General features: G+C 36.1%; 1 protein-coding gene across 8 annotated transcripts in view; it reads right to left on the bottom strand.

Annotated features, from left to right (window-relative positions):
* MPDZ (multiple PDZ domain crumbs cell polarity complex component) overlaps positions 1 to 25620 on the bottom strand; it is a 162177-nt gene that overhangs the window by 122315 nt on the left and 14242 nt on the right. For 7 of the 8 annotated variants that reach the window (XM_061132568.1, XM_061132565.1, XM_061132561.1 and 4 more), the window contains exons 2-3: positions 14935 to 15014; positions 12578 to 12744 (exon numbers count right to left, since the gene is read on the bottom strand). In XM_061132568.1, the coding sequence (XP_060988551.1) occupies positions 12578 to 12744; positions 14935 to 14950 (183 nt within the window). In that variant the 5' untranslated portion in view covers positions 14951 to 15014. Of the gene's footprint in view, positions 1 to 12577; positions 12745 to 14934; positions 15015 to 15420; positions 15708 to 25620 lie in introns of those variants that run through there. The other variant, XM_061132562.1, reaches the window with a different exon arrangement.

Raw genomic sequence — 25620 nt, 5'->3', positions numbered from 1 at the left:
TGGGAAGATACCCTGGAGAAGGGAAAGGCTACCCACTCCAGTACTCTGGCCTGAAGAAATCCATGGACTCTACAGTCCGTAGGGTCGCAAAGAGTCGGACACAACTGAGCAACTTTCACTTTCACTTTCTTTCACAGTCAACAGGAGAAAGGAAAAATATATTCTAGTGTACTCATGCAATGAAAAATTAAAGACAGCTACAAACACCAAATAAATGAATCTCATAGACACTAAGCGAAGACAAAGAAGCCATGTACAAAAGTATATATACTCAGACTGTAATATATAAAATTCAAATACTTATCTATGGGATGGAAGTCAAAACAGTGCATGATCTAACTTACATGTGGAATCTAAAAACGCCAACCTCATAGAAACAAAGAATAGACTGGTGGTTGCTAGGGACTGCAGGGTATGGGAAATGGGGAAATGTTGGTCAAAGGGTACAGACTTTCAGGTAAGAGATGAATAAATTCCAGGATCTAATGTACAGCAATGATGACTACAGTTAACAATACTGTATTATATACTTGAAAGCTTCTAGGACAGTAGATTTTTAAAGTTTTCACCACACACACATATAAATGGTTAATTATGTGAGGGGAAATATGTATTAATTGGCTTTACCATTGATAATCATTTTGCAATGTACACATGTATCAACTATTTCAAATATCACGTTGTACATCTTAAATTTATACAACAATATATGTCAACTATAACTGAAAGAGCCTGGAAAAAATAAGTGATTCCTTTGGGATTGTTAGGACTGACTGCGGGAACAGAGAGTATTACAGAGTGCTGGTAACTTTCTACACTGTGATTTATGGAAAGGGTTATACTTCTACATTCAATTTGTGAAAAATCCTTGAGCTATGTAATTTTCCTTTGATTGTACTGAATATGTTCTTCCTTAATATTTTTTAAAGTTTACAAAGTAAGTGTTACAATCAGAGCAGAGAACCTCGGGTGCCCCAATGAATGATACAAACAGATACTTCTCCTAAATGGGGGGGGGGTTAGGAATAGCCTCTGTGTATCCAGCTGAATCTTTTCTGACAGAAACTGAATTGAAAGTTCAGTTATCTAGCATTTACCATAAACAAAGGAAAGATGAAGAAATGGATATCTGAAGATGAAGTTTACTCTATTACTGTGATAGATTACCTTCCACAGGTTTGATATAGATTCAAGAGGCTAATTCCCATTCCCAAAATAAATTTTTAACAAGTGCTCAAGTCAAGATGAATCCTCAGCAAACATATCTTAACCACTGAAGCACATCTAAATTTTTGTAACTTAAAGATTATAAATTTTTAAAACTCGTATCATTTAATTGTACATCAAATTAGAAGAAAAACAATCATTACACTATCTTATACTTTTATACTAAGGTATTTGACCCACTCTGGTATAAGGCTGATACACTTGTAAGATTTTTAAATTATAAACTTCTTTTTATTATATTTTCAATAATAATAAATATACTATTCTTCAAAATAAACATCATTCCAAAATTAGTCAAAACAATCAATAGAAAATTTTCAAATATATAGATTCATTTAACTAAAACAACTGACTTTTTACGTTTTATCTATCCCTTTTAGGCTGTTAACTGAAAAGAACTTAACATTACTAGCTCTATTTAATGGCAAACATCAATCTTTCCAGAAATACTTGTGTAATTGTCTAAGAAAATGATTGCTTAGGATCAAACTGAATTTCCCAAAGCATTACTATATAGATTACCCAAACCTAATTTGTGGTCCTGTTATTTTGACTTAATCTGAATTCACAGTACAGCAATGAGAATAAAATCACCCAAACACTTATATACATTTGATGAATATTATATTTCTATCATTTATAAGCTAAAATATATTATTTAAATTAAGCAAGAAAAATGACCACTGCTTTTACAATACCAGTTTTAGTTAAACTTTAAACAAATTTATAAATATATATTGCTAGTTCAATTTCCCAATTTTCTGTTTGTTACTCCTCAACATAGTGAAAAATAAGAAGCAAGGCATTCTCTGATTTTGCCATAACAGGTGCACCTCACAGAACTGCGGACTTTTTTTTTTTTTATTCCGCACCTTGTCTTTTCTTCATGCAGAGCAAGGAAAGTGCTTATTTTCTTGTGAATTTACAAAAATGCTGTATAACACTCTCTGGAACTGATCCCAAATATGAAATGCAAAGAGGGATAGAATCCTGAGAGTATTCAATGAAATACAGCACCTAAAATGGCAGCAATAATAGGAAAGAAAATTTTATACATAATAAAGCTCTGTTTCAAGTTTGGAACCAAGAGAGAGGAGGTCTCCTTTTCCATAAATCTTTCAGAGAAATACTGAGGAGAGCACAACTCTGATGCATTATTGAACAGGCAAACCCTAGCACAGTAATTGATGGTGGCACTCTGATTTAATGATCCTTATTTTTAAAGCTAATTAAAGAAATTGAATTGCATGTTCAAAGCAGATTTGCTTAATGTGACGAGACTATTTTGGACATAAAGTAGCTCACAGTTCCTGAACTAAACAAGTTACAAAATGGAGCAGCGAGTTTTAAGGGAGGGAAGGGGCGTTGGGGGAGGGGGGCTTTCAGACAAAACACTGTATAATTTTACATTTTCTATGAGACCTTCCTTTCCTTCATTGGAATACTTATTCAGCACCTGAAATGTTCAAGACATTCGGCTCTAGGGGATGGGACAGTAATAAAACAGGTGTCTGTAGAAGGCTGTGACAAAAGGGCAACAAATCATTTTCAGCTCCTTTTCCCAAGAACAAGTCTATTCCCCTTCCACAGAATCACATACAAAAGTCCTTTTTTGTGTGTGATTCAAAAGTAAATCAGTAGTAAAGTAGTAGTAGTAAAAACTATTACTTTTATTCAATACTGAATTAGTAAAAACTATTAATTTTATTCAATATTGACTCTTAAAAGCATGTCTTGTAAAATTCTGTGTTTCAAAGTGGTAAGTAGATATGAAGTAGTTCTCATGTATTAAAAATACAATTGTCACAAGAAAAGCACTATTGTTTGAGTTGCAAGCTAAACTAGGCTATTATTTTCATGGGCACTGTGTATTACTTGAAAAAATGACTTAAATCCAAAAACTGATTATACAGACTTTGGTATATGGCAGACACTTTCTCAAAAATAAAGTATGCCTGACACTTCAAAGAAAACAACTGACAGTAATTGTTGCCAGTAGTAAAATTTGAGCTTTCAAGCAAAAATTAAGAATTTTGAGAAACTTGAATCTGCCAACCTGGGCTTGACACTTTTCCATCGTTTAAAGACTCTATTGATAAGATCAGAAGCAATACCAGCAAGTGTAATTTTCTGATACTATGTAATGAAAGGTGAAGCGCAATTTTTCTATTTTTCAAATTTTCCGAGTGACCAATCAATGTAATATAAAATTATGCGTGGGTAATGAAAGTAAAAATTCAAAGCACAGGGAAGTGTTCCCTGTTTTGGTTTCAGATTCCACACTGCAACTAGCCTCTAAGAAACTAACAAGAGTTTTGGTGCCCTATCAAATAAGGATAACCACAACTATCTGGAGGCTATATACACCCCCTCTCCTTTTCCGTCTACATATTCATATGAAGCCAGATTTCCTCATATTCATAAACTAAAACAACAAATCCAAACAGATCAAATCCAGAAGCAGATATGAGAATCTTATATCTTCTACTGAGCCATGGTAAAGAGAAATGCAAAAATGTAAAACAATGCCACTCTTTTCACCAATTTTTAAATGTAATGGGCTTATTACTGTTATTTTTTCTGTACTACTAAATAAATATTTACAACAGTTCTCAATTTTAATTTCTAACCTGATATAAATATTGATGGATAAAACCACAAAAACAAAAGCTCTTTGAGGTCCTTAGAAATTTTTAAGAATGTAATGGGGTCATGAGCCACTGCCTTAGAACATTAAATCTCCATATGAAGAGGAAACAATAAGCAGAGAACTGGTATTTACTGAGCTCCTGGTAAACACTGGGCTTAGGCCTTACATTTTTTACATCCATGCTATTTAGCTCCCATTTTACAACTAGAGGAGGACCAAAAAAGGGCCCAGTCAAGATGAATGTATATTTTTTTCATTTTAAGAAATAAACTCATGCTTAAGATCACTGTCTGTCTCTGAACAACACTACAACACTGCCAGCATCTGAGAGCAGATAATCAAAACGAAGGCCTCGAGATAACCAGGAATTCCTTAAATTATGTTCATTATACTGTTTACAAGGATAGTGAAACAAAAAGCCACAGAGCTTTGTGATTAAGACCTGAGCTCTGGAGTCAGCTTGCCTGCATGCAAATACTAACTCCCTCACCTAACCTCTCTGTGTTTCCATTACCCCTCTGCAAAATGAGGAAAATATTATCCTCTACTTTACAGTATTGTCGTAATGATGAAACATGGAAGAGCTCCTTCCAAGTTAATTATGATGATGATGAATGATGAGTGATATATCTATTTAATATGGTTCCCAAGAGAAAAAGGAGGGGTCTTCAAAGTAACTTTAGTTATTTGGCTAGTTTACTGATATTAAAAACTAGTTCTCTAACAAGGAAAGACAAATTATTAATGCACAACAGTTCTGAATATTCAAGAACACTCATGTAATCATTCATTAAGAAATTGTTTACTGAGTCTGAGTTAAGTGTCATGTTAGGGATGAGGTATTCAAAGATGAATGCGTCATGGATTTTATTCCAAAAGTGGGAAATGGACTCCAAACAAACCTCCAAACAAATGAATTCTACAGCCCCTTTTCATGCTTGTTAAGAACAAATGGCGCAGTGGCGCGCAGCATATACAACACTAGTCTAGGCATGTGTGTTGATGTGTATTTACAGAATGTCTTTCCTTTATTTAAATCTCAACACTTCTGTGCTTTCTTAACAAAATTTCCAAAGGAAAAGACTGTAAAGGATGTAGCTTGACCAAAAATAATATTCTTATCAAAGTATGCTGGAATTTTCTACATTAAAGGGGCAAAGGTATAAAAATTAACTTTATTTCAAATGTCACCACAGATTTTAGAAATTAAAAATTTAGACAAATGACATGTTAGAATGTTTGCAGTGTTTTTTCTACCAGTCCCACATTTCTAGAAGACAAAATTGATTCACTGCTCACAGTCTGCTTAGAGAAAAATAAAAATAAAACCCTCTAGACAAGTATAAATATATGGAAATGGGCACATGAAGACTGATGTTACTTTACCATGCTGCCTCTCCATCTTACTATTACTCTACCCAGTCCATTTACTTTAAAAGTTAGCCTAATTATAAATAAAAGCAGAATGAAACTTCTGGTTTATATTTAAAAGGATTTCTGATTAAAATTTAGGAGGGATACTTCGAGGGAAACAGCAAATCTTAATACATGTGAATTTACAAAAGATTTATATTAACTGTTTTTTTTAAACTTATTTTTCCTTTATGTTATAGAACTAAGGATTTAGAAAAAGTGCAAATTAGAAGGGAAAAAAAAAAAGCATTGGCTTCAGGGTCACACAGACCTAGATTCTTCCCCTAAATCTATCAATGAATAACTGTATGGTCCAGATAAAATCTCTCTTAGCCCCAATTTCCTCACTGGACAAAGTGGGGAGAAACCCCACCTCAAAAAGCTGAGGCCTGAATAAATGAGACAGAGTCCATAGCACACAAGAGCTTCCTAAAAGGAATTGTTCTTACTGTTGCCATACTTCAAATGCAAATCAACCTCTATTGTTCTAAATTCGTGGGTTAAAAAACCGATTTAGATTATACTCAGTAAATTTCTTATTTTTTTCCCTCTTCTCCAAAGACCATTTAACTTTGTCACAAAAACACCATACAATTAGCACCATTTGCTGTTTTAGACACACATGCATACTCAATGGCAAGATGGTGTTGCATTTTAATCCAGCACTGTATAAAAAGCTTGAACATTGCCTTCTTGCCCAGGATAAAACAAGAATTTTAGTCCCTTCAAAGGCTCTATATTTACAAACTTTTAGTTAAAGGAACAAACATTTAAAAGCTGTTATTGTACCAAAAATAAAGTATTTGAAATTCTGACAGTAAATAAACTTTATGGTAAATGCAAAAACATGAGACTCAACTCCTCTCGTAACTTCTCCTAGATAATGTACATTGAAGTCTAACAGACACTTTCCTGTTAGGCTGCTGTAATGCTCGATCATAAAAGTACAACCATTTTAAGGGTAAGAAAAATATTTTTTCATTTTCGCAGGCAACATCAACTGGGAAGAATTCTATCTGACTTCTAGATAATTCTTGTTAATGGGTTGAGGCATATATTCTTTCTCTCCATTCCCCTCCCTTCACACCAAGTCATAATTTAACCTAAGAATTCTTGGGAGACAGTAGTCATTTCCCTTTTCCTGACAGCAAGCTTACAGATGAATCATCTTCATTTCAGTCTCAAATTAGAAACCATCGACACAGGGTTACGTTTTCATCTTTTATATAGGTAATAAATCAGGCTGAGGAAACACAGGCATTTCTGCTCTTTGAGACAAGAATTAGACAAAATAGTGGGGGTTTATTAATTACCTACGTCAAAACAGAGCAATCAAGTGCTCAATTATCAAAATCTTCAACTTTTCACCAATCTAAAAATCATAAATGTAAGAAAGCATCAGAGGTGCTGATATTACTGCTTAAAAGCAGCATACCTCAACACTTTGGCCATGAACTTGATTTATCAGTCCTACAAATACAGAAGAGCGGCTCTTTGGGCAGGCCCCAGCATGGTGATGTTCCATCTAATACCCTCTGCTGATGTCAGGTATTTGAAAGTACCTTCTGAAGTTTACTGTCCGTGCCTGATGGTTCAGACAGTAAAGAATCTGCCTGCCGTGCAGGACCCAGGTTCGATCCCTAGATCAGGAAGATCCCCTGGAGATGGGAATGGCAACCTACTCCAGTATTCTTGCCTGGAGAATGCCATGGTCAGAGGAGACTGGCGGGCTACAGTCCATGGGGGTGGTGGAGAATCGGATACAACTGAGCAACTAACACACTGACTGCCTGCTTCTCTAGGTTCTATAAAGTGTGTTTTTGTTTTAAGATAGAGGATCAGAAAAATATACATAGGGTACATTATCTCATGCATGCTTTAGCAGAAAAGCCATTACTAAATTAGTGTGTATCCTTAGTGTATTTCAGACTTCAAAAGATGAAAGAAACAGCCCTTTGAAGAATGATTCAAGTATTTTACAATTATATGTGAGGGTCTTATCCATCAAAATGTCATTAAAACCTTTACCTTCATTTTATGTTGTATGTTTTTTACTAGAGTCTTTAAAATGTGCAGAAATAAAAATAAATAATTGTTAAAATATTGTATTAAATAGCATAGTTAAGAGATAAAAGTTGATACAACTTCAACTTGTTACCAAAAAATTGATATGGAAAGCTGAATGCAAAAGAGCAATGATGATTAAAAAAAAAACACAAAGAATAAAACAGAAAACCTTACTAAAGCCTTCATAGTCTGGCTCCAAAGTTTCCTCTTCTATCCATAGCCTCCCATATGCTACTGCTCTGATAACACAGGTATATCCATGACTCTCTGTCGGGATTTGTCAGCCTCAGCACTGAAGACTCTCTAAACCCAGCAATTCCCTGTTTGAGGGGCTGTCCTCTGTATTGAGGATGTGAGCAGCATCCCTGGACTCCATACATTACATGCCCCTAGCACTGTCCCGCCCCTCCATCCCACTAGCTGTGACCATCTAAAGTGTCTCCAGACACTGTTCAGTGTCCCCTGGAGAGAAAGTGTAAAATGACCCTGAACTGAGAATAGCTCTACATTTGTAAACACTCTTCCCATTACCTGAAATAATTCCCTCTATCTCTACAGAAAACCCTACTCATTTTTCAAAACCTGTCTTCAATGTCACCTCCAATGTGAAGTTTTCCTCTAGTCAAAGTTAGTAATTTCTTCCTCTTCCTTTTATACCACTTAGCTTATTTTTCTATTTAATGACATAAGACTATATATGTTCTTTCCCTCTAGATAGGCAGAATCTCCATCTTACTTATTCATTGCATTTTTACTTATTTTAAGTGTTCAATAAAGGTTTATTACTAAATGATTATGAGCTTTCTATTAAAAAAAAAAAAAACCCATGAGCTCCCATAACCTTCCCATTGCCAAGGGGAAATTTGGTTTATTGAATGATGTCTCATATTGAGCAACATACAATCATCTGGTTCTTTTTTGCCTTTGTCCTGGGAAATGAGAATTAAATTATATACTCAAATTTTAGCCACCCAAGATTCTTGGTATATCTATTTCTCTAACATTTTTATTTGATCTTTATTTAGATTTACCTTTGAATCATCTATTAGGATGTTTTGCCCTCAGGAGTTGTCCCAGATTTTTTTCGGAATGTGAACAGATAAAACTTAGAAACACAGAAATATAAAACCATGACTTTTATACCGTGAAGACCATATTTTTCGAGAATAAAAATGAAAAAGGACTGAATTACTCTAATCCACACTGAACAGTAATTTCCAATACTGGTTCTATGTTAAATCAACGTCTCTCCAATAATTCCAAGAGATTTCATAAAATTTCATAAAATTTCCAAAGAAAAACCTAGAAAAATCTGTCTTAATTTTGTGTATATATACATATGCATCTAGATGATATATAGGTAAGCCAACACTTCCCTGTGAGAAAGGTGAACAAAGCAGGATCCTGGAAATCAAACAACAACAAAATAAGAAGTGCCATACTCCAAAAAGGCTGGAAATCCCTGACAAGGAGAAACCTCCAGAATACTGTGCCCCAAGGCGAATTTTCCAGATCAGCAGCTTTTGTAAGCCTGATATCCACATCATTTCTTCAATGTTAGAATTGGTCTCTGTAACCATAATTTTAAAAAATCTCAGCAATGACAATTTTACGTATCAGTCCTTTCTAATAAAGTTAATAATTTTAAGTCATAGTTTTCCTACAAATAACTCAAGATAAAAAGACATTTAACTTAGTACCCTTAGTCAATTCAGAAGGCAAGGCAATTAATTAATCATGAAAGTAGAATCCACCTATATTGGGCTGGACAAACGTCACAGAATAAATATGCTAATCCAATATCCTCTCGTCTGACAAGTTTCTGTTATTAAATTGCTAACGTGTTTATTTCCTCCACAAGAGTTGGATTTTTGTCATGAATATGCATGAAGCCCTGCAGTTATTAGCCTGGCTGACTAGGTGACAGTGAGGACACTACTTGAGAATTTGCATTTGACAGATCATTGACACAGAGTCACAGTTATCCACCCCCCTCACTTAAACAGGACTCATGCAATAGGAAATGAACTGGAGCTACTAGAGATTATTCAGGTTTAATAGCACACATCCTTTTAGCTGGTGGTTAGAACAATACACAATGCGGCAGAGCTAAACAGAGGCATGAATTATACTCTCAGACCTGTTAGTATTTTTGACAATATTTAAATAGCACATCCCTTCAGGGCATGGCTTTTTTGCCCTCAGTTACACACCTGTCAAGTGTTTAATTTGCCAAAGGGAAACAGTTTGATTTCTAAAGGCTGTCTTAATACTGAAGAAGCAAATTGGAAAAATTAAACATTATTGAAAAGAAGTAGTGAAAAGGATCCGAGGGGAAAAAAATAGTAGGTTTAATTCAACAAGGCATGTTAGCATCTGTCATTAATACAACAGTATGATCATGTTCTCCATATGGTGAATATACCTTGGGCTTTTCAATTATTCACTCCCTTTGCTTTTAAAAGGCAAAATGATGGCAGAGAATAATTAAAGGGGTCAAACTTTCCAGTAATACTAAAAGAGACAGAGACAGTAACTTGCTCCTATCATGCATATAAAATTAAATACTTGAAAATGTAATTTAGATGAAAGATAATAAATAAAAGCTGGCCATTCATCAGATTTGTATAGCTACTGGATTAAAAGCACAAAGTTCACTCCTTAGATGCACTACTTAAATATTAAATTACAAACAGTAATAAATTAGCAGTTGGTAAATGATGTAGAAAATTTAAATCTAACATGATGACACTTAGAATATGTAAGTTTAACTTTAAAACAGAAAATATTATATAAGCTTTTGAAAATTTTCTCTAGTCTGGCAAGGGAAAAAAATTAACAAATGATTTTGAACTGGTAAAGAATGGAGAGTAAAGTGAAGAGTACAAAAACTGCAGGACATTATCTATGGTTTCAATGGACAGTAAACTCGTGGCATCTAGGCACTGTTAACCTTGGTCTGGGGGAGATGAGATAAGCTTCAGGGTCAAATGAGGGAAAGGTCTGTACCTTGGGGGCCAAGAAGTCCAAGTTCCACTCCTGGCTCCACTCTCTAAACTAATCTGCTATAATCAGCAGGGGATGAACAGATGGTTTCCACAGTCCCTTTCAGTATTTGAAGAGGAGACCAATGAGCCAAAAACAGGAAAGTCACATCAAACACACCTACATAATTCACGAACATCACAGTCTTGAAATACAGTTGACCCCTGCACAACACAGGGGTGAGGAGTGGGGAGAGACATCAATTATGATGCAGTCAAAAATCCAAGTATTATAGCTTTGACTCCTCCAAAAGTTAATTACTAATAGCCTACTGCTGACTAAAGTCTTACCTATAACATAGTCAATTAACACATATTTTGTATGTTATATATATTATATACCATATTCTTATAATAAAGGAAACTAGAGAAAAGAAAATGTTAATAAAAACATCATAAGGAAGAGAAAATACAAGTTTGTACAGTTCACATCCAGGTTATTCAAGGGTCAACTGTATAATAACATTTGTCATTAATAAAATGAGATCACCCTGTCTGTAGCCCTAGACTACGGGGCTCCATAATATTATCCTCAATAATTTCCAAAGAAGTTTAAGTTGAATTACCTGGGACCCAAATAGTTTTAGATCCCATATCCTAGTTCCATTTGGAAAGGGTAAAACGAGCTCAACAACAAGCAGTCCTTTTTCTCCCTTCCTTTCAGCAGACCTGGTAAGTACAAAAGCTATTCCCCTCACATCAGACTAGACAGCAGGGACATTTTGACAGCTGCCTCACTGGACCAACAGCATTTCCTACCATAATCACTAGTAATTTTTCTTTCAACTTTCCCTCTCATTCGAGTCATATTTCCACATAATACAATAAGGGGAGAAGATATCTGTAAAACATCTTCACATTGTTTAAAAACCAGGTAATTTTCTATACCATAATTATACTAATATCCATAATACTGGTTTCTCCAAAAGAATGCCAACCCATTCTGAAAATGAGTACCTGAAACCAATTTTTTCAATAATTTACAAAGGAAAAAAACACAATTACATATAATGAAGCCACCTCTTTTTCATAATTCATGATCATAACTTTTAAAATCATTAGGTACAAATTCACTTGAGGGAAATATTTTTAAAGATTCTTCTTGATCTATGTACTTAATTTGGGGGAGGGCACTAAAATAACTAGATTAAGAAGTTATATGACATTTAACAAATTCCTTCTCTATTGCTACTATTGTTCTTTTTTCCATTTGGCAGATTTGGGGGGTTTTGTTGTTGTTAATTGAAGCTGTTCTTCAACTGAATTATGAAACTAGTCTTCAGGTTTCATGTTAAACTTTTAAGGCAAAATATTGGCTAGCCAGTCATCCATAACCATTAGATTAATGCTAAAAACATCAGAATGATAATTAACTTGGGCTGAAGACATAATTAGATTAACTTCAAACCTTGTGAGGATAACAACCATTTAAAAACTATTTTTTAAAAACCTGAGAAATGGTGATTGCATTAAGTAAGCTCAGTGACCATCTGACTTCCGTTTTCATTCTGTCATTGCATTATGTTTCAATTTTAATATAAACGGTAGGACTTTTTAATGCTCATAATTTTTACAGAAATAAACACTGTTTTACATTTAGAAGTCCTAATGTTTATCACCATCTGATGCTGTCATGGGAGCAATTGCTACTTACACTCTTTTTAGAAGTGAGAATTGCAATTCCTCTAACTGATGACAATATAATTATTCCTTCTACTGTCAATATAGAGGTGATTTCCCTTCCTTGCATACATGATTACACATGCAAATCCAGGCTCATCTGAAATCTTGTAAGTGTGCTGAATGTCTGAATTTGAATAAGCACAATCACATGAACCATGAGTCACAGTGATGACGGAAACCAAGCTACAACCATCCACCCTAAACATATTTTTATCATCTTCCTCTCCCGCAGGAACTCATTCTTCCATTTTCCCACAGCTTTCAACACAATGTCATATCATTTACAATATACAGCCACAACCATTAAGAAAATAACTGAGGGCATGGCAGGGTGGGGAGCCACAGTGAATATGAAGTCTCACTTGGAGGTTTAAATGACTTCATTAACAATTAATTCACACATACAAAAATCAGCCTTTCAGAAAACACAGGAGACTTTACAAGCTCTGTGCCATGCTATCCAGGCCTCAGGTGGGTACACACCATGTCTTACCTGGTCTTTCAGCTGCTGTATGGAAGTCTGAAGGGTCAGAATCTGGCTGAAGAGCGGGCTCTGCAGCACTGACTTGAGAAGGTTCAGTTTGTCTTCATTGGCTGCATCCCCACGTTCCCTCAGCTTGGCCTGCAAGCGCTCTGCTGCCTGCAGGGCCCGATTTTTGTCTAAACCAAAGAGCAGCATTAGTCAGTAACAGGATTCAAAAGACAGGCATCAAACCATGCTTATTTCTTGGGAGAGCTGAAAATTGACTTGGAAAAAAGAAGGGACTAAAACAGGTCACTCTAAATACATTCTTCAAACCTTGAAGCCTCTAATAAGAAAGTTTGTTTAAAAACAGCCAACTGGTTATAGTGCATGGTATACGCAACTAATGGTAAATATGGAAACAAATTCAGATGATGCATATCTGATACGCTTCTAATACCAGCTATTTCAACTCTTATAAAAACTAATTAAAACCAAACATTCTGTGATCTTATAAATGCTATTTCTTTTTTTATTAAAAATGTATACATAAGAAAAATGAGAAATATAACTAATAAGTAGAGGTAAATAATGTCACTGATGAATTATGACATCCAAAATAGAACAATTTCATGTATTAAGAGGCAAAGCATTATATACTTTTGCATTTACTTGAAAATACATTACAATAACACATATTCCTTCAAAAACACAATTTTTTACTGCTTGAAATGTCTTTCCTCCAAATTAAATAGCATATGTACATAAGCATAAAACTGAATACAATTTATTAATCACCTTGTATAAGGTAGAAAGGTGCCAACGTTAGTATTTTCCATAAGTGTATCCTTAATAACCCTAACATCTAACATGCAAGGCTCTAGACAGTTAAATGCTGTCACAAGTAACAGGGAAAACATCTCTCAAAACCCCACTCTCACTCCCTCTCTCCCTTCCATGTAAGTGAAGCTACAATTTTTAAAAAATACTGGAGAGTGCTCAGATATATGCCCTAAAGATTCTCAATGATATCTATTAAAATATATTTGCCATATCATAGTAATAAAAAAGAGTGAGAACTATCACTAGAGACATTTTTTGATAGCAAAAATATGATTTACACAGGAATAGAGAAACTAAAATATTAACTAATGCTGACCATGAGTTCATGCCAAAGTTAAACACTCATATGCAGAATCTCAAAAGCAAACAGTAATAAAGGTATGCCTAACAACCGATTTTAGGTCATATTTCCCATGGTATCTCAAAAAATAAATCGAGTATGAATTCTCACGTCAATTCTTGAAAGGTGTACAACTCAGTAATAACTTACAAAATGAAGATTATAAGGTAATGGTTTAAATAATTCTGTATTTCCCCTTTGCTGCCCACTTTCTTATGAGGAACTTTCCTGTGTAAACTATTAGTCTTTACTCTGTGTGATTTTAGTATAAAATAGGTGATGCAGGAAATGTGCACCCATGCATTCTTTTTTATGGTCATAGTACCAGGAACAAAAGTCAACAATAATGATTCTCATGATTACAAAAACAGCTCCTCCTTTCTTGCCACCCACTTCCCACTACCCCTCAAAACCTGCAGGTGTCAAGGCATCAGCCATGATCATCAAGGCATCACAGACAGCTTCCAATACCTTCCAATAATCACACCCAAAGAGTTCCCTGGAAAAGGTGAAGACTGCAGTGTCAGATAAGGGACCATGATAGACTGGATGTTCCATACCTGACATACCTGAAACCAGTTCTATAAACCAGCTTCTCTAAATCTAAAAGCAGGACAGTATGTGTGTATGGGCTGGGGTGGGGGGGCGGGGTGTGGGAGCAGGGAGGAGATGAACACATAAGTGTAGAAAATTTGTTGGATATTTCAACCTAAATTATCTACTGCAGAAATTAAACTGCCATAAATTGTCACTCAAGTTGGTCAACCTGTTCGGTATTATTATAATAGTTTTACCAACTTAAAAGCTCAGTACTATTTAACCTGCCAAGCGTAAAGTAAAAGTAAGACATAGGCAATGACCTTCAGTATTAAAAATATTGTTACACTTCTGATACTATCCAGAAACAAACTTTAACCAGAACTGAGTTCATAAATCAGAACTGGGTTTACATTAAGCTTTCTTAAAACCCATATTTGGTAGAACATTTCATATGCTTTTAACTTTTGCTTATAAATGATGTGTTTTCATAATACTTCATATGAAATCATCTAAATATCAAAACACACTGCCCTAGTACAATGATAGTGGATAAAAAAAAAAAAAAAACTAACCAAGTTATTATAGACAGAATCTTAATATGCAGAACATATTTCCAATGGAAGGAGTTTAAATCATTATTAAAACAGGGAGAAATAGGTCTTACCTATAGTTTCTAACATTTTTTTTTCCAAATTTCAATGTTCTTCTTTAGAATGATTATAAACCAACATCTACAATGGAACTCTAGGGAGAAAAGAAAATGAAATGGTTATGTTTTACAACTTTAAAGTTATATTCTAAAACTAAATATTTTAAAAAGCACTTGATACTACTATGATTTCTCTGACCATTAAGATATTGTGGAGATAAGATAGTTTTCTGTATAGGCAAAAAAAAAAACGTATTCATTTTAGGATCTATTCAAAATTATCTTATATTTGCAGGTAATACTTGTATAATACGGTAAAAGGCATAAAATCTATTTTAAATAAGTTGGTGCTCAGTTGCTCAGTCATGTCTGACTCTTTGGGACCCAATGCACTATAGTCCTCCAGGCTCCTCTGTCCATGGAATTCTCCAGGCAAGAATACCGGGGTGGGTTGCCATTTCCTCCTCCAGGGAATATTCCCAAACCAGGGATCAAACTCACATCTTTTGCATTGGCAGGCAGATTCTTTACCACTGAGCCACCTGGGAAGCCCCAAATAAGTTGGTAGAAGTATCCAAAATATTTCCTTAAAAGCTCCTCAACAGAGACCACTGTAACTCTGGATTCACTTACAGATCCTTAACCAAAGTGGAAGGAGCTTACTGGGCTCTGAATGAGAAATTCTGTAGGCAAAAGAAAATATTTTTAAGATAAAAAGCAGAAGATATGACCCTGCTGTTGAATGCTCCTAGCCTTAACTGGGAAGACAATTCAGACACACCAATTAAGAAATGAACTGTGATGCTCAATCAGTGAGTGAGTGCAAGATATATTAAACCATTGATGAAAAACTGAATAAAGGAGAGCACAACATTCAAAAGATATTTTACATTTTTAAAATACCCTCCTGTCAATAATCTTTTTCCCTACTCAAAAAAACTCCTTCAACCCACACAGATCTCATCTCTCTCTGATTATACTCATCTAAACTCTGTCAAGTACCGGATGCAGGTCTCCACTGACAATACCCACATCACTAACCCATCCTGAATCTCTGCTGTCCAACAGTTTTGTACAACTGACTTCAAGTTATATTGATCCTTCCCCTTGCAGAAAACCCTGAGTCATCAGAAGTCCGTGGGTCATTCCTTCAGTGGAGAAGAGGAATTCAGAACCAGACATCCTCACTTTTCATCTAGAAGATGAGATAGGGGACTTCTCTGAGAAGGAACAAGCTGCCCCTCTGTTTGAGAAAGAATGCCTTTGGGAGAAAAGGAAGAATCTGGTATGCAGGGGCAGATGCACAGACCATCAGTGCCTGCACACACCTCTGTGTGAACTCTGAGAATAACACCTCCTGACCTTTCTTAAGCCAGGTAGGATGTACAATTTAAAATGACTCCATTTCAAATAGTCAAACAGCTCAAGTACTGACACTTGTATTAGTAAGTCTCATAATGTTTTGAAAAAGTAAAATTATATACATGAGTGCTTGGTATGCACAATAAAATTTAATTCTATGCCCTTTCCCCTATGAAAACTTAACTCAGAAAGATAAAAAGTCAAGAAAAAAGAGCACTGATTCTAACTTGGAATTAAGAGTGATACAGCTTTGAACAAGGGGCCTATCATATGAACCTTGGTTTCCTAGAAAACATACTTACTCTTTGGGTATGTTATGAGAAGTGAGATAAACATAAAAATTTCCAGCTCACTGCAAAACATCTACCTCTTTGCTTTTATGATTAATGTTAGCCACATGTAGAGGAGCATTCCAATGCCAACCCTTGCATGGTTTCACAGGGAAAATATAGGAAGATCTTAAAGGACAGTGTAAGAATCCTTCATAAAAAAGCATTATTAGGTCCTCTCTCAAAAAATTATTAACTTCTGACACACAAACAAATGGAAAGATACCCCAACAGAAGGAAGCCCAGGACTACAACATGTAGTTAATGCAACCGCCCCAGAGGAGGCGTGACGGTAATCAAAGGGCATCGATGAGGGAGTCTGATGACCTGAGTTAAACTTTCAGCCTGACCATTTACTAGCTCTACATCCTTGTTATGTCACTCACCTGTCTTTTCTCAACTTGAAATCTATAATTACAAGTGAATGGTATTCAAAAAGTTTGAAAGAGTAAAATTATTTACACGAGTGCCTAGTAGGCACAATAAAATTTAGTTCTATGCTCTTTCCTCTATGAAAAATTAACTTCGAAAGATAAATAGTATTCATTGCTTGGTGGGGGATGGGGGTTGGCCTATGGATTCAGAGGCCCACTGATTCATGAGGAGTCTGCAGAGAAAGCACAGAGTAAATAGTTCTCAATTGTGAAAAACCCTGGCATCCAAAAGTTCACCTACGAGTCAGTTATGCGGAAGTAGAATTGCTTATTCTTTCAGAGAAACCCTTACCATAAATGTTTATATATATATGTATATATATATATAAGCCTAGACTATTCCTGCAAGCTTTCCAAAGACACTAATGGTTGGATGTCAAGAGGTGGAGAACAATAGAAGAAAATTTTGAGCTGCATTTCTTCTGAATTTTAAAATTTTTTGTCAGTATACGGTGGCCAGATTTAGCAAATAATAATACAGGATACCCAGTTTAAATAAATTCTAGTACAAGTATATCCCACACAATACTTGGGATATAATCGCACTAAACACTAACTTGTTGATTATCTGAAATTCAAATTTAACCAGGGATCCATTATTGTATCTGGCAAGCCTACTTATGTATATATTAGCTTAGGAAAAATGCAAATTTTAAAAACCATTTTTAATCTAAGGACTCTATGCTTCCTGCAGAACTTTAATGACAAACCCTTTAAAAATCCTCTTAATGATTTTAGCTGTGACCTTTTGATTTTCCCAACTGGTTGATAACACTAGTTCCAATTGAGGATAAAAAATCAAACAGCTTCTTTCATTTCTTTTAGAAACAGAAACTGATTAATTAGGAATCATTTTACTTTTCAACAAGTTGTACTGGTAATATGTAGGCACAGCTTTTGTGGAGTTGAGAATCAGTACTTGAAACATAAAACAAATCATTCTTGCCCAACACAGACTATATGGCAACTAACAAGTGAAAATGTCTTATGCTAAAAATAATTCTACTAACAGAAACTGCCCCAAATGCATACAATTTTCTAGATATCTTAACTATTTTGACTGTAAAAGGAGTACACCATTAGAAGAGCTTGCTGCAATGGTTTGCGGCTTGTCAAAGTTGTTCAGCATCCGTTAATGCATTTAAATTTAGCATTCGTCTCATTCTTAGCTGTCTCAGCACTACCTGAAGTTAGCAGACAAATGCAAGGCTATAGTCATCTGTAGGCAGTTTGTCATAAAGTCAATTGGCCATAACAGAAAAACACACTGGCAGTCATAATTCACATTCTAGGGTTACTGAACTACTGCTCCAAGAGCACAAAAATGTCCAACTACCCACCAGCATCATGCAATCATCCAACATAAAACAGTCAGCTCTTTTTAGCATCTGTTCTGTAGGACTTCTCCCTCATTTTTACAGGCTTGATCAGAAAAGCGTTTGTGAACAAAATCTTCCTATTCAAGTTGACATTTATGAATCTCTCCAAACTCCTTCAATAATAATAGAATTTATTCATTCTTTTTTGCTCTTCCAAATCAAAGAAAATCTAGTATCCAGGAACCTTGCCTTTAACATAAGTCAAATACTGATTGATGGTTTCACCCTTCCTTTATAAAATGGAAAGATAAATTACCTGTCCAAAATGAATATGCTGAGAGGGGTCACAAGCTTACAAAAGAACTCAAACTCTCTTATTTATTGATTCAGCAACTCACAGAGTGCCTACGTGATGAGCATGTTTCTGGGTGGGGGAATCAGAGGAATGAGGACACAGTCTGAGAACTCATGGGCCAATTGAGTGGAAGGAAAAAAAAAAAAGTAAACAGACATTGGAAATAATAAGAATAGAAAAGAGAGATGCCATCAAACCCAAACTGAAGAGAAAAGGGAAAGCTTCCTGGAGGCAGCGACCCCTGCATGGAATTTTAAAAAACAGGTGGGAGACAGGACAGAAGGGGTGATGGAAGGGCTCCCCACACAGAGGCAAGAGCGCACAGTACCTTCTGAGCACTGCAAGCGCTTACTTAGGCCTGGACTGGGCCTGAAGGACAAGGAAAGAGGAGGTGAGGAGGCTACAGATGTGGCTACAGGGTAAATCACTGAGGGCCCTGGGTACCATTCATGAAGAGTTTATTTGAAACTGCAGCTTCTTTTTCAAAGATATAGCCAATCTTTGGTTTAGAACAATCACTCTGGTGAGGGTGTGGAATATCTATAAAAGAAATCAAACCTGGAAGCAAGAAGACCAGTTAAGAAGCATTTTCAAAAAGATGAAAGTGAAAAGTAAATGAAAATGGGAGACAGATCTAAGGAATAAGAGCTGTAAGCAACAGGATCTGGTGATGTGAAGATAAGGCAGATGAGTCTAGGAAGAATCTCAGCTTTCCTGCTTGAGTTACTGATTGGATGGTAATATTAACACCATCAAGACTGAGAATATTAAAAAAAAAAAAAACAGCAAGTGATATGATGTTCTAGAAATAAAGCTCTGTCCTGACCAAGAGTTTAAAAGGCTGAGTGAGTGTTACAGTGCCTTAGAACACTGCTGCTGCTGGGCCCCCAAAATTCATATGCTGAAGCTGTAACCCTCAATGAGATTATATCTGGAGATAGGGTTTTTAGGAAATAATCAAGTTTAAATGAGGTTATAAGGGTGGGGTCCTAAACCAAGAGGACTGAAAACCTTATAAGACAAAGAGATATCTATGTTCCTCTCCCTCCTTCCTTTTCTCCCTCTCATCACATGCAAGCAACAAAGAAAAGGCATGTTTTTTCATTGAAAGTACAGAGCGAGAAAGTGGCCATCCACAATACCAGGAAGAGAGCTCTCACCTGAAACCAAACCCCGCTAGACCTTGAAGGTGAACTTCCCAGCCTTTAGAGCAGTGGGGAAATAAATTTCTACTGTTTCAGCCACCCAGTCTATGGCATTATTTATAGCACCCTGAACTAATTACTGCAGACTGCAACCTTCCCACAGCCCCTGCTCCAAGGAATATGCCATTTCACACTATGCTATGCCCCTCTCCTCCAACCATAGCCAGGGAAGCAAAGGGTGGGCTCCTCACTCAATGGAAGACAATCTAACTGCTGACCTAAGAGGTAAAACTGGGCTAGAGTCTCTCTCTCGAGAATTTGAAAGAATAAACCAATTGGAGAAGGGAATGGCAACACACTCCAGTACTCTTGCCTGGAAAATCCCAATGACAGAGGAGCCTGGTAGGCTCCTCCATGGGGTCGTTAAGAATCGGACACCACTGAGCGACTTCACTTTCAGTTTTTACTTTCATGCATTGGAGAAGGAAATGGCAACCCACTCCAGGGTTCTTGCCTGGAGAATCCCAGGGACAGGGGAGCCTGGTGGGCTGCCGTCTATGGGGTCACACAGAGTCGGACACAACTGAAGCGATTTAGGAGCAGCAGCAGTGGAGCTAGAGTTGAAAAGATAGAAGAAGCATAAGTAAGAATGAAGAAGCCAAGATGGGGCACACACAGGCTTGAGTTATGAGAGACAGAAACAAATCAGTGGGCAGAGACACAGCTGACATTAGGAGAGAGGCAAGTATTGCCCGGAAGAACCAACACAGCTAATGAGAGGAAAACAAAGTAAAACTGGTCCCCAAGAAATAGTCACTGACATCTATTTTTACAGTGCACTCCATTTGCCAGAGGTAATCTGTATGAGGCTCTCTTTGTTCCAATTAAACACACCTATTACACTCTGCTTAGGTACAGCATCATACTATCCCATCCCAAATAAACTAGTATCTTTCTTAAGATGAACCCTACCTCCTTTAACTAATTCATGGGGATACTCTACTTCCAATAAAGATTTGAGGGAACTTACAAGCAAATACAACTTTAATATGAAAACTAAGACAATTAAGAATTTTACAAGAGAGATAGTTACTTCAAAAAAACAAAGCATGGGGAACTTCTACTACAGCAGGTGAAAAATACTGTGAAGGATTCAGTTTTGATCAGAGCCTGAGAAAAGTCATCAGGTTTAAATCAAACAAATTATAAATCTACTGTTGATAAAGGAATGTGAGATCTGACTAACAAGATTTCATTCTATAAATGAAACCATAGTAACTGTGGAAACCATTTACAAGTAATGAAAATATTTCTGGCTAAAATATTCTAGTCAAAGGAGAATAGAAATACTTTCACTTCAAACTCCACTAGAAAAATAAGCCAAACATGTATGTTAAAATTAAAACACTAAAAAGAAAACAAAAACAGAATTTACAATTTATAAACCAGGAGGAAAAAGATGGAACAAACCATACTCAAGTAATCTAAGAGAGTTTGGGAATAGAGAAAATAAAGAAAAAAGGAAAAAGCATCATTAAAAAAAGAGGAATGAAATAAATTCAGATATCCACATTCACAATAAATATAAATGGGTTAGACTCACTGAAGAACAGGCTCACAATCTGTATCTCAAAAATGAAAATGAAGAGTTGTAAACAGTCTGATGTCAACCTATAATTTTTAATATATCAAATAATAATATATGCTACACATAAAAAGGTATTTATGTGATTTCATCATTACAACAATGAGTTATTGATAAAAGGACACATTCTAAAATCAATTACAGTTATAGTTACTTTTAGGAGTGGACAGATGGAAGTGGTAGCTTTTGATCAGAGAGAGGTCAAAAGATGACTTTAGCTTTCTCTACCTTTTTACGGAAACTATAATTTTAGAATGTTTTAAACTTATATGTGTAAAAATTAATTCAGTTGAAATATTTATGGATAAAGTGGTGAAATGCATGGTATTTTCTTCCAAAAAATGGCAGAGCTCAGAAGAAACAGGACTGGACCTGCAACAGTGGCTATTGAAAGTGAATAATGGATACATGAGGATTCACTATAATATACACAACATAAAATGTACATTATAAAGTTTTCATAACAAAAATATAGAAAAATAAGTGACTGACAGTAAACATGTGAAAATGTTAATACCTACCTAATTTTGGAGGACGGGACTAGAGCTGATTAGTTCCTTCTTTATTCACAATATTTTTCAAATTCTCCCTATCATCCTTCCCCAACAAAAAAAGGTTTCACCTTGAACTACTAAATTACTTGGAAAAATGTTTTACTATTGGTAAGTGCTACCAGAAAGATAATTTCTTCAGGCTAGATCACTTAACCCCCACAAAATGACAGGAAATATCATGAAAAGATTTCTTCAAAAGTAGTATTTCAAAAGGAATCTGCATTTGTATCATTAAAAACAAATTTATTCTGATTTTCTGATGTTAGAACACTGCTTCTAGTTTTACCAAGCCCTGTGAGGTAAGAGCCTTAGAAGCAGATCTATGGCCCCGGATTAGCTAATTCCAAGTGAGGCTGAGCAGCAGGGCAGGGAAGTGATGAATGACTATTACTGCTCTACTTCCGAACATACACGCAGAGCAAACTAAAATCTCCGCCACTGGAAATGATGGGTCAATCCAAGAGAGTACATGAATGTAAATTTGTTTCAGTTGAAAGAAAATTTATCTTTCATGTTTATGTAAATGGTGATTCAACATTATGAAGAGGCACATAATATATTTAAGCTAAAATTATAATATGGGCAAGTGGCGTGTTAATCCACATTTGGACATACATAAATTATAATCATTCCTCTGATCAGGAATCTACATACTCTAAACAAATTTTGGTGATAATAATTATCTCATTCCTTTTCCTAGGAATTTACTAATAAGGAGAAAAGAACCTATGAAAATACTTATAGATATTAGGCTACTTAGTAACTTACAGACACACTTACACAACAATGTGTTTATACTAACAAACATTAACTTTATTTAATGTTCATTAACTTTATTTTGGTTTTGAAAGCTACTTCCTTTTATTTTTAAGACTGTTGGCCTGAAGTGAAAGGTTCATTGTCCTTTCAAAAAGTAAAACATGTTCTGTCCTTAACTGCGGATTTCCTAAAAGCACAAAGATACTAATTTTATACAGACATTTTACCAGATTTATATCCACTTCCAGAAACACACACATAAATTATATTTTGTGATGCTTTTGAGTCAAGCTCCTTATTTATTGCTCACACTCAAAGATGAAGTCAATTTTATGGTTGAAAGCATAGGGCACAGACACATACAAGTTCGCTAAGGTTTGGTGAACTATAATTTTAAAAATAAGTGTAACAATTTAAACAATAAGAATCAGCAGTGTGTCTGGGATTAGAACCTCGGGCTGCTTTATTACTCAATCGACTTTTTGAAAGGCTGGACTTTTTTTTTTAATATACTACAAACCAATTAAGTTTATATTCCATTAAACTATATCCATTTCCTTCCTCCTCCATCATCCATATTTTTTTTTAAAGAACAACCAAGGAGACACACACATACACACTGCTAGAGAACTAGAGATTCCAATACCTTCTCCCTGGGCAACCATTTTTATGTATTTTCCATCCATACTGTTCTCTCTTAAAACAATCATTCCTACAGGAAAGGGATCCTCTGTCCAAGTCAACTCACACCAAACATGGTGACTCAGAGAAAAGATTTAGATGCTTCTGAGAATAAAGATTTAGCCTCTCCTGTTCTCTCATCCCCTCGCTAAACTCAGGAATGCAGGCTGCTGGGCAGTTTGCTCCTGATTGCCACCTCACTGTCAGTGTGGGGAGCCGAGCAGCAGCAGGCCGGGCACGCTTCTTGGACAGAGCAGGCAGGGGAATTCCTCCAAGGGCTGCCCCTGCAGGCAACACCCCTGGTCCACATCAGACTCCAGAGGCAGCCGACCGTTCACGCAGCACTCACTCCAGCCACATCACTGTACTGAGGGAGGCCGAGGACGGACAGGAGGATTACCTCCGCCACAGCATCCTCAGGGGTCATCCCTCCAGGTGGCAGCCGATCCACCAGAGAGATTGCCCCAGGCGCCTGCCTCCAGCCCTTTGCCTGCCTGGAATGCAGCAGTGCTCCAGTGGGCGGGGCCGGCGGGGTCCCTGGCGCTTAGAAAAGGCTCGAATACACAAAGCATCCCCATAGGACCCTGTAACGCGCCGGCAGCTGCCAGCCCGCTCTGTGTGAGGACTGCCCGACTGCAAGAGGAGGTGACAGACCAATCTCTGTCGTCCCTGGCTGCCCTCTCAGAGATGAGCTTGTGAGATCGCAGCAACAATACTGGCATATAACAAAACCACTGATGGCTCTGTCAGTTGTGACTCAATGATTCCTTAGGGGAAAGCACTAAAGAACAGTACAGAGAGACAAACTTTACAACACAGACACACTGTGGAACTAGGAGGTGGAAGGTCAGAATATTACAGCCATGCTGGTTTGACTTACCTCCCATCCAACTAGTTCATGCTCTTCATCAAAGGTCATCCAAGGGCTTTGCCCCATAATTTAAAAAAGAACTCTACATTCACCGTTCCCAAATGGTTTTTCCTGTTCTGGAATCTTTTCTACAAAAATTATGAAGCGCCATCTATCATATCACCACTTAGCTATCATTTAGCTGTAAGTACTAAACATAATTAGATATTTTTATTTTTCCCCATCAATCAGTGCTTCCTAACTTCAGTCTGTGGCTTTCATAATTTCCCTTTGCTGAATTTGGATGGAAACAAAGATAAGGTTTACAAACTTTACCCAGAAAAGGGCAGCCTCAAATTTCTAACGGCATACTGCAGTGTGAGTTAACGGAGCTGTTTTTCTTTACTGGGCTATGCTTGTGGTGACTAGAGGTCTGCGCCCACGGTGACTCCGTCTCAACCCTTTGCTGTGCTGAGAAGTACCAGGCATGTGCTGAGAAGGGCTCATGAAAGGTCATGCTTTCTTGCTCTGAGTCCATTCTTTGCAATGCTTGTCATGGAGCATTTAGAACCCTTAAGTTTAGCTGGCAGAAGAAATTAATGATTCTTGCAGTTATTAATGCTTCATAATTTCAAATATCATATTTAATGAAATCAGAAAAGTTTGTGACCTTTTACCAAAACAACTTGCTAACACCTTATTTTGCTGATATGGAGTAAAAGGGCAAAGAGATTACTAACTTTCCCAAGATCACATAACTCAGACCTTTCATTAAGCAATCCTATTTCCACAGCCATTATTATGCAGGGGCACTGTAAAGTTTACATAATAAAACATCAATAACTATCTGAAAGTTTCAACCGAAGGTAGTCTTAATTCATCTACAAGAGGATATAGGGACAGAAGAAAAAGGGAGAAATAATAAGCTTAAAAACCTTACTCATTAGATTGGGTGTCTATTAAACTCCCTAAACAATGAACTGTTTAATTTTCCATGTCATTTTGTGGAATTTTTTTTTAAAAGCAACTTTATTGCTCAGATAAAAATTAACCACCAAATATTCCCTTCAAGAGCCAAAGGTTTCCAAATATATATTCACCACTGGAACATTTAAAATGTAGGTGTGTTGAAATCCATAACTAAACCAATAACTTGTCATTTAAGACTGTTAAAACATGCTCTTCAATAACAACTGATAATAAAACTGTATATAAGAATTGGTTTCTGTTGCATCTACTATAATAACAACCCTTCCACAAGTGAGTTT

This window comes from Dama dama, chromosome 29, assembly GCF_033118175.1.
Source record: "Dama dama isolate Ldn47 chromosome 29, ASM3311817v1, whole genome shotgun sequence".
In the NCBI taxonomy this organism is placed as follows: Eukaryota; Metazoa; Chordata; class Mammalia; order Artiodactyla; family Cervidae; genus Dama; species Dama dama.
The sequence above is the reverse complement of the archived record's forward strand: the minus strand, read 5'-3'. Positions and strand labels throughout refer to the sequence as shown.